General features: G+C 34.1%; 1 protein-coding gene across 1 annotated transcript; it reads right to left on the reverse strand.

Moving 5' to 3' along the window:
• Nucleotides 1–12,555: 12,555 nt before the first annotated feature.
• On the reverse strand, nt 12,556–13,947 carry LOC119665314. Its single transcript, XM_038074579.1, has 2 exons — nt 13,251–13,947; nt 12,556–13,178 (listed from the first exon to the last, which is right to left on the reverse strand). Exons 1-2 carry the CDS (start codon nt 13,945–13,947, stop codon nt 12,556–12,558), a joined length of 1,320 nt encoding a protein of 439 aa, XP_037930507.1.
• Between the last annotated feature and the right edge of the window lie 1,690 nt (nt 13,948–15,637).

Here is a 15,637-nt window from a genome sequence, read left to right on the forward strand (position 1 = left end):
CTAAGCGGTAATGACAGCACCCGGGTACACAGCAAGTTTTTCATTCTGATAAAAGACGACCTTGCTTTTTCAATTCGGATACGTATTTCTTTACTATTATCCCATTGCTCATTAAGCTGACATTCCAAGTAGTTGTACTTATCGATTCTTTTTATGGCTGAACCAAATACTGTTAATCTTCCTCCAGAATTGGGTCGTTTGCTTACCACCATATTTCATTTTTTTTATTAAAATTTTTCATAACCTAACACAAATTAAGAGCGGAACTAGTAAAACAAAACGTTAATCTCTTGGATTTTACTTTAGTTTGATTTCTGTCCAGCTCATTTGCTGTTGACGTCAACTGCAACCTGATACTCTATATATTTTTAACAAAAAAATCTGTTCACCTCTTTACTACCTCTCTTAATTTTTGCTCATCTTTTCATATATCTATGTGTACATTTGTAACACACCATAACGCCTGAACAATTCTTTTTGTTTTTTCTTATTCACATGAAAGCTATATACAATTTAAACTCAACACCAAAATTTAAAAATATAAAATAAAAAACTGATTATATAAATTAATATCATTAATAAAAAAAAATTCACTAATTACAAGTTTCAAATATAATACTAACTACAATTGCGTAAAAATAATATTTGGTTTATTATTAATAATAACTATAATAAAATTGTGTAATCAAAGAAAATCTTTACAATCCGAGTGTATTCCGATCGTTTGTATCAAATTTTAGTGCGATTTCTTTAATTATATTCACGATGAATTTATAAGCGCAAATATTAATTAAATTTTAATTTCAACAAATGCGCGCTCTTATATTCACGATGAATTTATAAATGCAAAAATTAATTAAATTTTAATTTCAACAAATGCACGCTCTAGGCCACAAAAAAACTTCGTTACAACTAACATTAGGTTTAAAAGAAAATTTTAATAAATGTAAATCAAACATACGTGCAATGCAGATAAATCTATTTGACAAATTTTAACAGAAAAAAAATCTTTTTATCTTACATTAATAACCGGGAAATTAATTGTATTATTACAATAGACTTATCTGTGACTATTGGTTAGTGATAGTGCCGAAATTGTGACCAAGGTGTGATCTGTGGTGAGTGTATTACTCCTGAAGACCTGCTGTCAGGGCTGTTGCTGATCATTACTTCTAGTGGAAAACAGAGCTGATACTGATGATGGAAGACATATAGATAACGGTTGCTGGTCCAGTCTCGGAGGTTGCTTCGGGATTTTCAATGATTTTTCAGATTGTAATTTGTCTCCGTTCAATTTAATAAAAAAATTTTCTTTTTCATTAATTAACTTAATTAATTTACGACATTTAAAATTCAGTTTAGTATAATCGACTCTTTACTGACACTTTTCGAAACATTATTTTTAGTTAATTTAATATATTAAGTAAAGCTGTGGTTTTATAACAAGCCTTTAACACTAAGTCTTTGATATATAGTTTTTATTAGATTTAATTTAATAATTAAAGTTACAAGTTTTAAAAAGAAAAAAAATATTTTGCGGGCACAGCACTGTAATCACGTCTCCGTCACAGCAAAAAAAATTTTCTTTTTCCGACTCCTCGTAAATCTACTGAGTAGTTATATATATAGTAGTTATATATACTTTTCGAGGCTCTTAACAGCTACTTCCGTTATTCTCTTGATCGGTAGTTTTTACGTTAAACTTGTCTGTTACCGTGTCCGCTAGTCTTGTTTGCTGTTTCTCGTGAAGCTCCGCCCTTCTATTATTGTCAGCACTCTGCTCTTTTCTATCAGGTTTCACCACTCATTTCTCCTAGCTTACTTACATCGTGGTGAATATATTCGGTGTTGGGTATGTCCTTTCATACATGTATTTGTTATATGTATATATATATGTCTACTTGAATTAATATCTATATATTTTTTTTTCTTTAGCTATGGAAATATATAGGCTACCATAACACCTCTCTTATGGATAATGACAATTGATTCACTGCTTCTAAGACTTAATTAGAATAGAATAAAAGCAGTAACGTATGTGGACGATGTTGTGCTGGTAGATTAGAAAACTGGACATTTTTTACAAAAAAAAACCCGTCAGCTCCCTAACAGAACCAAGTCCAGTAGGAACTGGTTATCGTACAAAAGTGCCTTAACTGCTTATAATAAAAAAATTGAGGAAATCAAAGAGGAAATTATGGAAAGGGCACTGCGAGGTGATAAGTCAAACGGCCTATCTTCACTAAAGAAGGCTGATGAAAGCTTTACGGCAAGCCTTGGAGAAACAGGCAGCTATTGCTTAACACTAATTTTCTAAGCTAGGGAAACCACCGAGGATAGTTGTTTCTAGGTGGTTACACGGAGAAAACTCGTAAAATCTTCACAGTCTATTAAATTAAATGGGCCATCTTCACTTTTAACCCATTTAAATCATCTGGTATCAACAATATACAACCGTAAGTTCTTCAAATAAGCGTTGATATATACATAAACACATTTGTTAACAGAAATATTTAGGATAATTCTTGAAATAAGCATTGTAAGGATGGAAATTTTGCACAAATTTCCAACCTACATAAATTTAAATAAATTTCGAAGAAATCTGAAATTAAAATAGCGAAATTATTATTTAACATAGTTATTAGAAACTACGTACCAAAAAGCCACCCAGCCTGCACGCAACTACAACACGTGAAGCAATCTGAAATTAGGAGAAAATAAATTTGTAATAAATAGAGAAATATATCTTAATAAAATAATAAATATATACCTTATTTGTTCATCCCCGCAAATTTATTTAAATAATTTATTAATAAATTATTTTTCATAATTAAATTAAACCATACAAAAATTCCAAAACGTTATATTAAAGGGTGTGGCAAATGCACCATGGTACGTAAGGAACTCTGATCTGCATCGTGATCTAGGGATAAATACGGTGGTGGAAGAAATACAGCGAAATGCAAGAATGCACCTGCAGCGACTGTACTCTCATCCGAATGATGAAGCTAACGAACTGGCGTCAATAGAGCCAACACGTCGCCTTAAGCGTCTAAAACCTTGTGATCTTTGGTCGCAAACTGTCCGAAATGCGTGATAAATAAACTTGCGTGATTTCTGATTAAATTCTTTATAATTGTTGATTAAAATTGTTTGTTAGCTTATTATATTGTTAGCTAGTTACTCTTATAAAATTTATTTAATCAAATAAAATAAATTTATATATAAAAAAAAAAAAAAAATAATTAAATTATAAATAATTTAAAAAAAAATATAATAAATTAAAATTTATTAATGAGGATAAACTGGCAAAACAAAACACAAAAGCGCAGCAGCTACACGACGAGATCATAAGTACAGCGGTTTACCTGGCAAAACCCAGCAGGTAAACCAACGGAAAATTTAAAAAATACGCTAGAAGAAAGCTCCGGCGGATGCGTATAAAAGGCGGCGCAATTTTCTAAGAATTGAGTGTGTCTTGTATGATCACTCGGTGGCATTGTATGTCAACATATAAAATAAATAAATATTAAAAAAATTGTCTGACACAGTGACGGTTTTAAGCCTAGTGTATGATCTATTAAAATATATATATAATTGTTTACGAGTGAATGGGCGGTTTTAAGTCCAGACGCGGAGACACTTTATATATGTATTCAATATAACAAGATATATATACATTCACTAACCGCGTTTCGTCCAGTAGGTACTCATCGAGCAGGATAATCACCGAAATTATACTAAGGTACAACCACGAAACCGGATCAGCCACCACTGTGAACTCTACAGGGACAGCTTCCAAATACAGCTGGTCACAAGGAAACATCTCAAGTCATATCTAAGTAAATTTAACCAACCTCTTTGAAATACGACGAAGAAAATACATTCAAAATTTGCATGCGTTTAAAATCTCAAGTTATGGAAATACGATTGGAGAAATAATAAATCTATATAAAGCTATCTTATATAAATCATTGAAAATTGTACAAATTGTTAATCTTAAGGTTTATCTAGTTACTTTTAATTGAATTCTTTTCTTTATTACATATTATTTTAATGAATTATTAAAATTTTAAATAAATCTGCATTGAAAATTTAACCGCCGTACTTTTATTTTGAGAAGTCCTGTCCCCGCGAATATAAATTTATTGTTGACGACTCTGGACAACGGCTGAGGATACCCCAGCGAAACATTTTTTTGAACGCACCAAAAAGTGTCGTTACAGCATGATGCCTGATAATTGGACGAACGCTAACACAAATAAAAACAATAAGGTTTTAGATGGTAAACAAATAACTCTCTGTACATCAGTTGATGTTACAAGAGCTTTTGACAATGTAACATTCAGATCAATTAAAGAATATATGGTCAATGAAGATATACATAGAGAGATCATATGAATTCTTAACATGCTGAAATACAAGACGATAGCCTTTGAAATGGGGTAAAGAGATTAACCTAAAGCTTGACATCATTCAAGAATGGGGTCAGGAAAAATAACTTGTAATGAACCTAATTTTTCCTAGCCGGGGTAGTTCTCAGCCTAGTCCAAGGTCTTACAAGAAAATTTATATTCGGGGGGACCCAGCGTTCAACTAATTTAATTTCCACCGTCGTGAAGTAAGATGCCGTACAACAAATTAATTATTTTAGAATTCAAGTTTTTTTCTTTATTGAACAATTTGTAATATACGTATAACAATAAATGTATTTTAAAGGAAAAACAAATTATCAAATAATATCTTTACAAATACTCGTAGATAATAATAAGCAAATAATATTTAACTGTTTTCAATTTTAAAAAAAAAAAAACAAAATTAATTAATCATATTTTAAGTTTAAAGTTTTATAAATGCAATTTCGTGTTCACTTAAATACAACAACATTTATAAAAATTCATAAAATATTTTCAAATAAAAATATAAGGGAAGAAAAATTTCTATTAAGCGTAGATTACTTTGGTATTTTACTTAGAATTTTATGTAATATTTTTTTACATTCCTTAAATGTGGATTAAGTAATTAAATTCTTTATGTTACACTTTATAATTAATTAAGATTATGTTTGCATATAACAGAATACATTTTTTTTTTTTTTTACAAATATCTTGTTTTCAGTTTCTTAAGTTCAATTTTACAAAGATACATTTTTTTTTTACATAAATTCTATTTCATAAAAACTAATAATTCATGAGCTTGTTGAGTTTAGAAAGTTTATACTCCTATGCGCTTAACTTGAAGCCTTTACGATTGTGACTGCATTGTTGTTACTTTTCTCATTTCCATTTAAATGAATAAAATTTGTAGATATTCAATTATACAATTTGGAATTTGTTAATTTTGAAGCGATTCGTTCGATTTAAATAAAACAACTTGTAAATTTGCGCTTATACATTGAAGTTACTTACGCGAAAACCTGCACTGCATTTTATAGATAAGTCTTACCCTTTCTGGTACATCAGGGCGTAATATCCAACTGCTTACAACGTCCAGCGATGAGTATAAAGAAACACCGATCAATTTATGCTTTGCCACGTATCGGGGAGAGAGACACCCAAGCCGCGCCACGTCTTTTGCTTGTGGTGTCAACACGTTTATACGTACGAACTAGCACGAGTACAAAATCTTTTAATTGACCACTGTTAAAGCCGTCAATTATTTCTTTTGTACTGTGTCTATTAACAATATTATCCCGCTTCGCGCCGTGTTGATAAACTATTTCAATTTTTGTTCCTTTATATATTACAAAAAAAAATTACACAATTTTGATAATTTTATTTCAACTTGTTAATTTTATATTAAAATAGTTTTAATTTTTATAAAAAAATCACTTAAGCGCTTTGTATCTGATCTATTAACACAAACCCGCTACTTGCAATGCAAAGAAAAACTTTTTATTTTTTTAAAAAAAAAAACCAGGTAATTAACGTCACGGGTACGATGCGTTGCGTTCAACATAAACACGAGCCAAGAGACAGAAACTCCTTCGCCTGCGCCTTTTATTCTCCTTTTTTCTAACTGCGTCGAGCGGACTTTTTCGCTAGCCGTTGTTCGGTCAATGCCCTCAACATTTCCCCTCATCAGGTATTCTGTTGTTTTCTTTCCAGGCTTCTGAAAGCTTTAAACTGCACTCACAGCTTTTTTTTCCTTTTATTATCCGCTGCAACATTTTTACGATCAACCGAAAATGTACAAAGCACATGACAATGACATTTCTTATTTTCTCTAATTTTGTTTTGATTATTTCTATTTTTACAATGTGGTTTTTTTTTTTAAAGATAAATTACAATTTAATCAAATAATTATAATTATAATAAATATATTAATCAATTTAAATAAAAAAATAGTGTGTGGACTATAGTAAAATATGACTATCACTTCCAGTGCTGGAGTTCTGTTGTTGCGGGGTGGGCTGTTGCGGTTTGGTATAGCGTGTGGTGATGCTGTATAGCGAGAGGTTATTGCTTTGTTGGAACCAATTGTTAAATTCAATCCTGTAAATTTTGTTCGTCAAGGTGCATCCATTGCATCGGCAATGAAAGTAATGAAGTATACTGACCAAACTTTACCAAAAGTAACTTACTTTATGCAATTATAAGCAGAAGTTATAAGCAACAAACATGAAGATGTACTGGCAAAATATGGTGCTATATCAGCTCAAGGTATTCTGGATATTGGAGCTTTGTTGTTGGACTGCGGAACCCACGATGTTGTAACAATTAAATTGCCAAAAATTTTAATCGTTACAAGCTCTTGATTAATCCGAACAAAACAAATATGGTACCCTTCACCAGAAGAAAGAAGATAAGTGTAACAAAACAAATATGGTACCCTTCACCAGAAGATGGAAGATCAACGACGGGAGTAATGAGATCGTTCCTCACAGAAACCCCGACAATGCTTACTGAACTCACTTCATTACACCCTACGGTTTAAAGGAATGCGACCAGTGCCGCACTAATGTCTCCTTATCTATGTAATCTCAAGACAGGTAATTTAAGAGGGCACACAAAGATTCTGGATGAAGTTTGAAATTTCCCATGTCTTAAGGTTTTTGATAAGATAAATTGATTGAATATGTATGTGCAGAGGTGTCTACCCAAATATAGCCGCAAGTGGTACATTTGGACTAGTCATCATAATACCAGTCATTAAGAGACACGCAAATCTCTGAAGCTTAGTGCAAACAGTAATAGTTCCAGCCTGTGTAAACTTTTGCCACCAGACTAGGCAACCATATGTCATGATAGAACGTGCTATTGCCAGATATATCGAAAGTATCATCTTCAGGTTGAGACCCCAAGTTTTACGTATATAGGACGGCGTTGTCTATAAAGCCCTTAGTGCTTTGGTGTATACTTTATTTAAGTATATATTTCACGTGAGTTTATCATCAAGGCCGACTCCTAAGTACTTAACTTCACTAGACAGAGGAATAGTACTGTTTCCTAAACGTACAGGGCCTACGTCTAATTTATGTTTATGTGTGAAAAGAACAACAACAGTATTTTTTCCCGATTTATGGAGAGACACTCATCTTAGCATCACGCCAAAATGCGCCAAATGTGTCCTACCATAATTTCAGATAAACTACTGCCATCACTTAATCCATTACCATTTTGTGGTATAAATACCACGTTAATTTCTCTTTTAGATTTAGCCATATACATCCAGCATAGGCTTGCCAGAAAGACACCATCACCTCTTGGGGACTTAAAGGGACTGAAAAAATTTACTGCCAATCTCATTCTATCATCAAAAGTAAGTCCAGATAAGAAAAGTAAGTCTCAGTTGTTTGTCTGATTGTTCATAGTTTAAGGTGCGCCTATCCATGGATGCATCACATAAGATCGATCCTGGAAAATGCACACATAAAAAATATTGCAAATGTTTCACCGCCATTCGCTGTGTAGAGACCAATGTTATTTGTAAGCGACTTTCTCAACACCTTGTGAAGGCAAATCATTTGTAGAGTGTTCTCAACACTGTTACAGAAAGTTTTCCAAAACCTCCGTTTAGATTTTCTAGTCTCATTGTTGTACGCAGTCCGAAATATTTTATAGTCTACCCATACCCTTCATCGATTAACTACATTAAAAAACTTTCTAACTTCTTTGCGCATATCATCGAGCTTTTTATTCCACCATGAAACATCCTGTTTGGGTGTGCGCGGTGCAACTTTACATGCATTTTTATGCGCTTGGGAGATACAGAGTTTATTTGGTATGCTGTTCGAGTTCATCAATATGACTGATTGAATTCAGTAATTGATCCTTCTTACTAGCTAAGGATAGTCTGAAGACTTCTTGGCTGATATGTTATTGAATTTTCAAGTATAATCTAACCCTAATGGTCAGATAGAGAAACTTTTGAGGCCCTCCAATTACCAACATAATTGGAGATAAATTAAATAGAAAAAGTATGGTCAAGAATTTCTCTTCTATTGTCATTAATAAAAATAGCTTCAGAACCATTGTTCAATATAATTAGTGTTAGTGTTAGTGTTACCCCATAAGGTGTGGTGCACGTTGATGACACAATCCATTATAAATTGTAAATTATTAGATTTGCAAAGACTTTCCAAGTTTCAATTGCTTCGGGTGGTGCTTCACCTGCATCACCAGAAAAATAGGCCGTCCTTATGATGATAACCTCTGAATAAAATCTGGAATTAAAATACAGTTAAAATTTTTGTTTATTAGTATAGCAGTTCTAGGTGAGTCTATATCAAGTTTATTTATCAACTTACTTGATTGATACTGAAGGCCTCTTATATACACACCGACACTCTTAAATGAGCGCTATGGCAGCTCTTTTATGACGAAGGTCCTGCACAAAGTAGCCTAAGCTTCTTTCGCATGGTTTAGATTCGCTTGTAGCACCCCTATATTGCTCATTTCATTGGATTATTTCATAAGAGTCTTCGACTTTCTTCTGAAGCCCAGCTCTTTGTGGGCATCTTTCTTTTCGGCGCATGCCTGAAGTCGAGAATGCTCTACCTACAGGTGGTCGCACCTGGTGGATGGCGTGGTTTGTGGCTCACATATATTCACAGAAGACGTTGATATTGCTTGTGGGACCATGTGCTCAACATTATGTCCCTCCGTCCTTGTGACCTGGAGTATGTTTGCCCCTCGTTTGATATGTTGCTTTCTTTCAGAAACAGCTTAATGTGACTGAAACTGTACGCTACTCTTCCTCCACTCTGATCGAGTATATTCCAGGATGCATCGTCAACGGCAAAGACTTTGTGGAGTAAAGAACCTTCTACAATCCGCTGTAGCACTTTCCAAGTTAAGAATTAAATCTATGAACAAAGACAGAAGTATAACCTTTCGTACTTTCAGTCAAGGTGTTTTCCTTCATCACACTTCAAAGCAGCAGAAACATAACCTAACTGTTTTAAGATCATCGATCACACGAACAACTACACTTCTATTAAAGGCCAAAGCAGCAGAAACATAACCTAACTGTTTTAAGATCATCGATCACACGAACAACTACACTTCTATTAAAGGCCAATCGATTGACGAACTTACTCTGTAGCACCAAAATGCGAAAAATCCACCTACTCCCCAAAACGCTTAGATGTTAAAATAGTCATTCGGACCATGCCATTCAGTCCACATAAAACTACACAGAAAAACAGTAAATTACTACATAAAACAAGCTAAAACACAATTACGTAAAACGTAAACTACATGGCAACACAAACTACCTTAAACCAAAAGGTAGATCGTGGTTGTATACCTCGTTCCAGAAACACAATGAATATTCGTCATCACACAGGTGCAAAATGACTGTGTATATCCATTAGTATAGTCCGAGTTGTGGCTAACCCTCTACATCACGTGAAGGTGCTTACCGCGTAAAGGTTATGAACACGTGGTATCTATACATTGAGCTTTTTTTTTTATCCAGCCTTATTCAAATCGTTCCAAGCGTGGAATAGTTTTTTGTGCAATCTTTAGCTTTTGGGCCACCGAAACAGTGCTCACATGACAACAACACGTCGATTTTATCAATTTCAATGATTTTATTATCATTTTTGACAATTGGTCTTCCAGTGCATGATGCGTCTTTATTTTTAATTTCTTTATTCTGCAGCCTTAACTAAATTATGCTGCATAATTAATAATAGGTGTATTAAGTATGGCAAAATATAACAAGTTGTCTAATATAGGCGTTAAGCGAGATATTGACATCACTATTGTAGTCTGTCAAATGTTATGTTATCGTATTTTTATTTTTAAAATATTTATTTTTCACAATTTTGCATACTTTTAAAATATTTAATTTCCACAATTTTGATTAGTTTTATAATGTTTTATTTCCATATTTTCCAAAGTCTGAAACTTTTTAATTTTATTACATATATTATTTAAAAATTTTTGACATAACTGGAATATTTGTTGAAATTTGCAATGAAGTTTCACAAGAGATTATTTATCGCTTTTTTAAAAGCTGTTGAATGCACATGTGATTGCGTTTTTCAATACTTAGTTCATGGTTCCAATTCATGAGTTCCATTTTTTACTATAGAATCGTTTTTTCATAATTCTTTAATTAATTTGTACTTCATACATCAAAACTAATGTTATTTTGTTGTCTTTTCCAACTTGCATAGCCTTTTCTTGTCGTAATGGTTGCAACTCTACTTTTTAACAAATAATAATATTTATCTCACTACGGCCGTGTGTGAGTTCAATTAAATTAATAGTAAATTGAAGGAAATAGTAAATTATATGGGTATGGCAGTAAATATTGGTATTTACCAGAATTTCGAATAGGGTATATTATATAAAAATTAAGTAAATAAGGTGTTACCATTGTGAAAATTTTATAAGATGTTTAATAAATAAATTTGAAAACTTTTAACCAAAAATAATAAATAAATACAATAAATAAATATATAAATATTTTCATATGTACAGTGCAAAAAAATCCCTAGGAAATTTCAATTTACTTTATCTCAATTTACTATACTTTATCTCAAATCTGTACTGGCTCTTTTCAAAAACAGATGTCAACATTTTTTATAATTAGGGTGTTCATGGAGCACTGGTTATCGGGTTATGTGCGGATGTACTTATGTGAGCAACAACAAAATGCACTGAATAAAAATAAACTTTGTGCAACCCCTGCCTATTATACAAATTTGTGTGAATATATGGTTTTTTACAGTGTTGAAAAATAATACAAAATTCAAGCAAATAGCATCACAAAAAAGATTAATTTCACCGAATGGCATCACAAACTGTGAATTTAAAATTGGCATCACTAACATTTGCAGATGGTTTTGTTTGTAAACAAACATTTAAATTTTCAAAAGTAAGTTAAAATAGGCTATGCGAAATAAAAATATACATATGACTTATTTATTTCCCATTTTCAGTGTCTAACGAAATCCGAAAACGCAAAATTTTGCGTCTATAATTTGATTTTTTATGCTCTTTTTAAGCATTTTATGTACATTTTGATATTCAAATTTCTTTGTACTGACGACAAAAACAAAGAACAGCTGATTGTATTAAAATAACGCCATGTTATGAAAGTAATCGGCATGTAATGAAAGTATCGTCGACATATAATGATGTAGGTATGCTTTGAACAAATGTCGAGGTATAGTTGAAAAGGATTTTGAATATTGTCTTAGCTCTCCAGCAGTTATACCGTATAGAATAGTGTTCTCATCAGCTTAGTAAGCCGCACAGAACTTGAGATCAGTAATTCAAAAGACAAGTGTATGCTTTAAATTTAGAATTAAGTCTAATTTATTTAGTAAAATGTTCCGGTATTTATACCGTTTAAGACTTATATACTAACAAAGATTTGTATTTCTTAAGTACTAGAAATAACCAATCAGTATTTGGGTTTTTATGTGAATGCTATTTCGTTTATGTTTACACAATATTTATTTTTATTCAATTAATGAAGCTAAGAAAACAATTAAAAGATTATACAACTTATTCTTATAACAGTAAGTATTTGCACTTCGCTTTATAGTCGAATAATGTAGATTATGTTTTTAGTTGAGTTTGCAGTTTTTGATTAACTATGAAAAGCTTTCTATTACGCAATTATTACAATCAAAATAATTTAAATACATAAGCTCACGGATAAAACTGCTGCTGTCTAATATTTTATTCTTAATGAAAAGAGCGCTGTCACCGAAAAACCAAACTATAGCAAGCCTCGCTTGCTGCCATCATGTATTATGTATTCTTGTCTTTTAGTAATGCTGCCACCATGTTTTTGTGTTTTCTCATCTTTATGTGATACTGCCACAGATTACTTCTTATCATTAATATTTTAATATACAAAAATGATTCTAACATGTTCATAATAAGTGTTTAATCATACATATGTGGTTTATTTGTTCCACTATAACTCCTTGTGTCCTTGTTCGCTGACGGCTCGAATGCAAAAGAGAGTGATGCCTACTTGTGTTCTGCTTTTATATGACTTTTGCTTGTGAAGTTACAACGTTGCCATTGTGCTTTCCGTGTCTTAATAATTATCTGTGGTTGCCACATCCGCCACAGTACTCCCTTCTTAGACGATAGCCGAAGGATTGTGATGAAGACTACGTGTGAGTGTGACCTTCTTTTTGTCTATGGCGTCTGACTGCAATGGACTGTTGTTTAATTGAAGCGGGTCTTCCGCGAACGTAACTTTTTTCTGCGTGCTTCTTGCTGGTGGTGTGTCATGCTTTGGCCTAGGATTGTCTACCAAGATTTCTAACAACTTCGGTTCTGCTGGAACATCTGTATTTTCCAGGAACGCTGGCTTCAATCTTTCGATTGAAACGTTCAACTTTTTGTCACCTACTTCAATTGTGAACACTCGTTCAGTTATTTTGTTCAATACTTCATACGGTCCTGTATATGGTGGTTCTAGTGGTTTTCTGATGTGATCTGAACGCAGAAAAACGTGTGAGCAATTGTTGAGTTCTTTATGTATGAAAATTGGCCTGTTGCTATGATGTGCTGCTGGCGTTGGTCGCACTTCACGCAAATATTCACGAAATTTATTTAGAAAATTTGATTGATTAGGAGGCGTTGACGAAGTTGATTGGGTTTTATGTTCAAAGAATTCTCCAGGCAGACGGAGGTTGATACCATAAATCATCTCTCCAGCAAATGCTCCTATGTCTTCCTTCACTGATACTCGTAACCCTAAAAGAACTGATAGGAGTAATTACAGCCATGTATGTTTCGGTCTTGCCATTAGTGCTGCTTTTAACGTACGGTGGAACCTCTCTACCATCCCATTCGCTGGTGAATGATAAGGCGTAGTGCGGATTCGTTTGGTTCCTAACAGGTCAGTCAAAGCTCGGAACAGATCTGCTTCGAATTGTGTTCCCTGGTCTGTTGTTATTACTTTCGGCGCACCAAACCGGGATACCCAGGTTGCATAGAAATTTACGGCTACTGTATCTGCGGTCATGTCTTTTAAGGGTGTCACTTCTGGCCATCGACTAAACCTGTCAATCATGGTTAATGCGTATCTATAACCCTGACATTCTGGTAATGTAATTAAATCCAGATGGACATGGTCGAATCGCTGATCGGTTTTTGGAAATTCGGTTGGCTTCATTCTGTTGTGCCTATTGATTTTGGACTGCTGACAACCCTTACACTGTCGAACCCAAGTGTTTATGTCTTTGCGCATTGATGGCCACACGTATTTTGATGCGAGTTGTCGTGCTGTGGATCTGGAACCAGTATGTGCCAAAGAATGCACTAAGTTGAATACCTCTTTGCGTAAAGATTTGGATATAAATGGTTTTAACTGGCCCATGGTGACATCACAGTATGTCCCCAAGTTCGATTGCAACTGCAATTTCTTCAGTTGCAATTTCGTGCCTGTGGACAACAACTGTTTTCGTTCTTCATCATCTTCCTGGTGCTTGCTTATCCGCTCTAGGCTGCAAGTTTCTGGCATGGCTATCGAGTTGATCCGCGAGAGTGTGTCTGCTACTTAGGGGTGCTTGTAGCTGTGCCGCTCGAGGAATGTACTTACGATAATAATTGACAACTTCAAGAAATTGACGAATTTCATGTATTGTCTTGGATCGAACATAATTTTGAATGGCTTCTACATGCTCTGCTGGGGGATTCATGCCACTTGCTGACAAATGATAACTCAAGAACTGCAATTCATCAACACCGAACTAGCATTTAGCAATATTAACGCCAAGATGTGCTTCCTGTAGCTTATTTAGCACAATTTCTACGTGTTTTTCATGTTTTCACGTTTTTTCATGTTCTGGCATGTTTCGAGAAAAAACCAATATGTCATTGAGATAACAGAAAACGAAAGGAATATTTCTGAATAACGAATCCATATGTCTTTGAAACGTTTGTGTTGCGTTTTTGAGACCAAATGGCATAACAACGAATTCGAACATACCTAGTGGAGTGCTTACTGCAGTTTTACAGATGTCTTCTGAGGCCATTGGTATATTATAATACGCTTTGTTGATATCGATTTTTGAGAATTTACAGGCGCCAAAAAGTCTCTCAGAAATTTGATCCAGGAACGGTATTGGGTATTTGTCTGGTTTAGTATGTGCATTTAGTCTGCGGAAGTCTCCACACGCTCTCCAACAGCCGGTTTTCTTTTTCCCTAGATGAACAGGACTGGACCATTGCCTATCAGATGGTCGCACTATTCCTTGTTCAAGCAATGTGCTGAATTCGTTCTTTATGGCTGTTAATTTCTCACCTGCATAACGCCTCGGCTTCTCGGCTATCGGTTGACAATTCGTTTCTATACGGTGATCAACCTGCGAGTTTTTCGGAAGGCGATACGAGTTGGGATTAGCTAGGTCAATGTATTTATTGATTATTGTGAAGAGATTGCTATTTTTGTGCAGCGTTGAGATCGAGTGTGTGGTGACTTTTCTGATTGCACCAACCACATTTAACGTTGTTAGCGGATCAATTAGCTTTTTTTTTATGTCTAGTATGAAACCAAATCTAGATAAAAAATCTGCTCCTATGATCGGTGATTTTACGTCGGCTATGATGAAGCTCCAACAAAATTCACGGCGAGGACCTAGGTCAACTTTCAACCTTTTTACTCCAAATGTATTTATTGTTGTGTTGTTCACTGCATATAATCTGACGTCTTTACTTGTAATTGGATTTGGTTTACTATTGATGAGAGTTACTGGCACAACTTAGACAACTGAACCTGTGTCGACTAAGAAGTTCAATTCGTTTAGTTTGTCAAAGACGTGGAGACGGATCTCGATCGTGCAGCAGGGGGGTTCGTTATCGCATGCCGCACTTGTTTGCGATAACGTTTTTAGTTTTCCGCTGATGGTGTTGAGCTGTGATTTCCAGCTGCCTTACTGAATTCACATGGTGGAGTGCATTTAAACGCCCTGGACCCAAATTGTGTATGGTAACTGCATACTTTGTTTCTCATATTGCTGTGCCTGCGATCTCTTTTTTCGTGACGACGGTCCGTACTTCTACCACGACTGCTAGATTTTAACTGCATCGTTAACTCACCCAGGCTGCTTATAATTTGCTGTACTGCTGTCTGTAATGCAAGTACTCGCGCTTCTAACGGCGATGACGATTGATTAAAATGAGTACCAGTTGTTGTAGCCATAACGAACTGT

This window comes from Teleopsis dalmanni, chromosome 1, assembly GCF_002237135.1.
Source record: "Teleopsis dalmanni isolate 2A chromosome 1, ASM223713v2, whole genome shotgun sequence".
Lineage (NCBI taxonomy): Eukaryota > Metazoa > Arthropoda > Insecta > Diptera > Diopsidae > Teleopsis > Teleopsis dalmanni.

Bases quoted from the DNA above. Each gene is read 5' to 3' on its own strand.
- LOC119665314 (XM_038074579.1), bottom strand. From the start codon at position 13,947: ATGCCAGAAACTTGCAGCCTAGAGCGGATAAGCAAGCACCAGGAAGAT. The intron at 13,179-13,250 runs GTACGTTAAAAG...CAGTTCTTTTAG, and splicing joins GATGGTAGAGAGGTTCCACC to GGTTACGAGTATCAGTGAAG.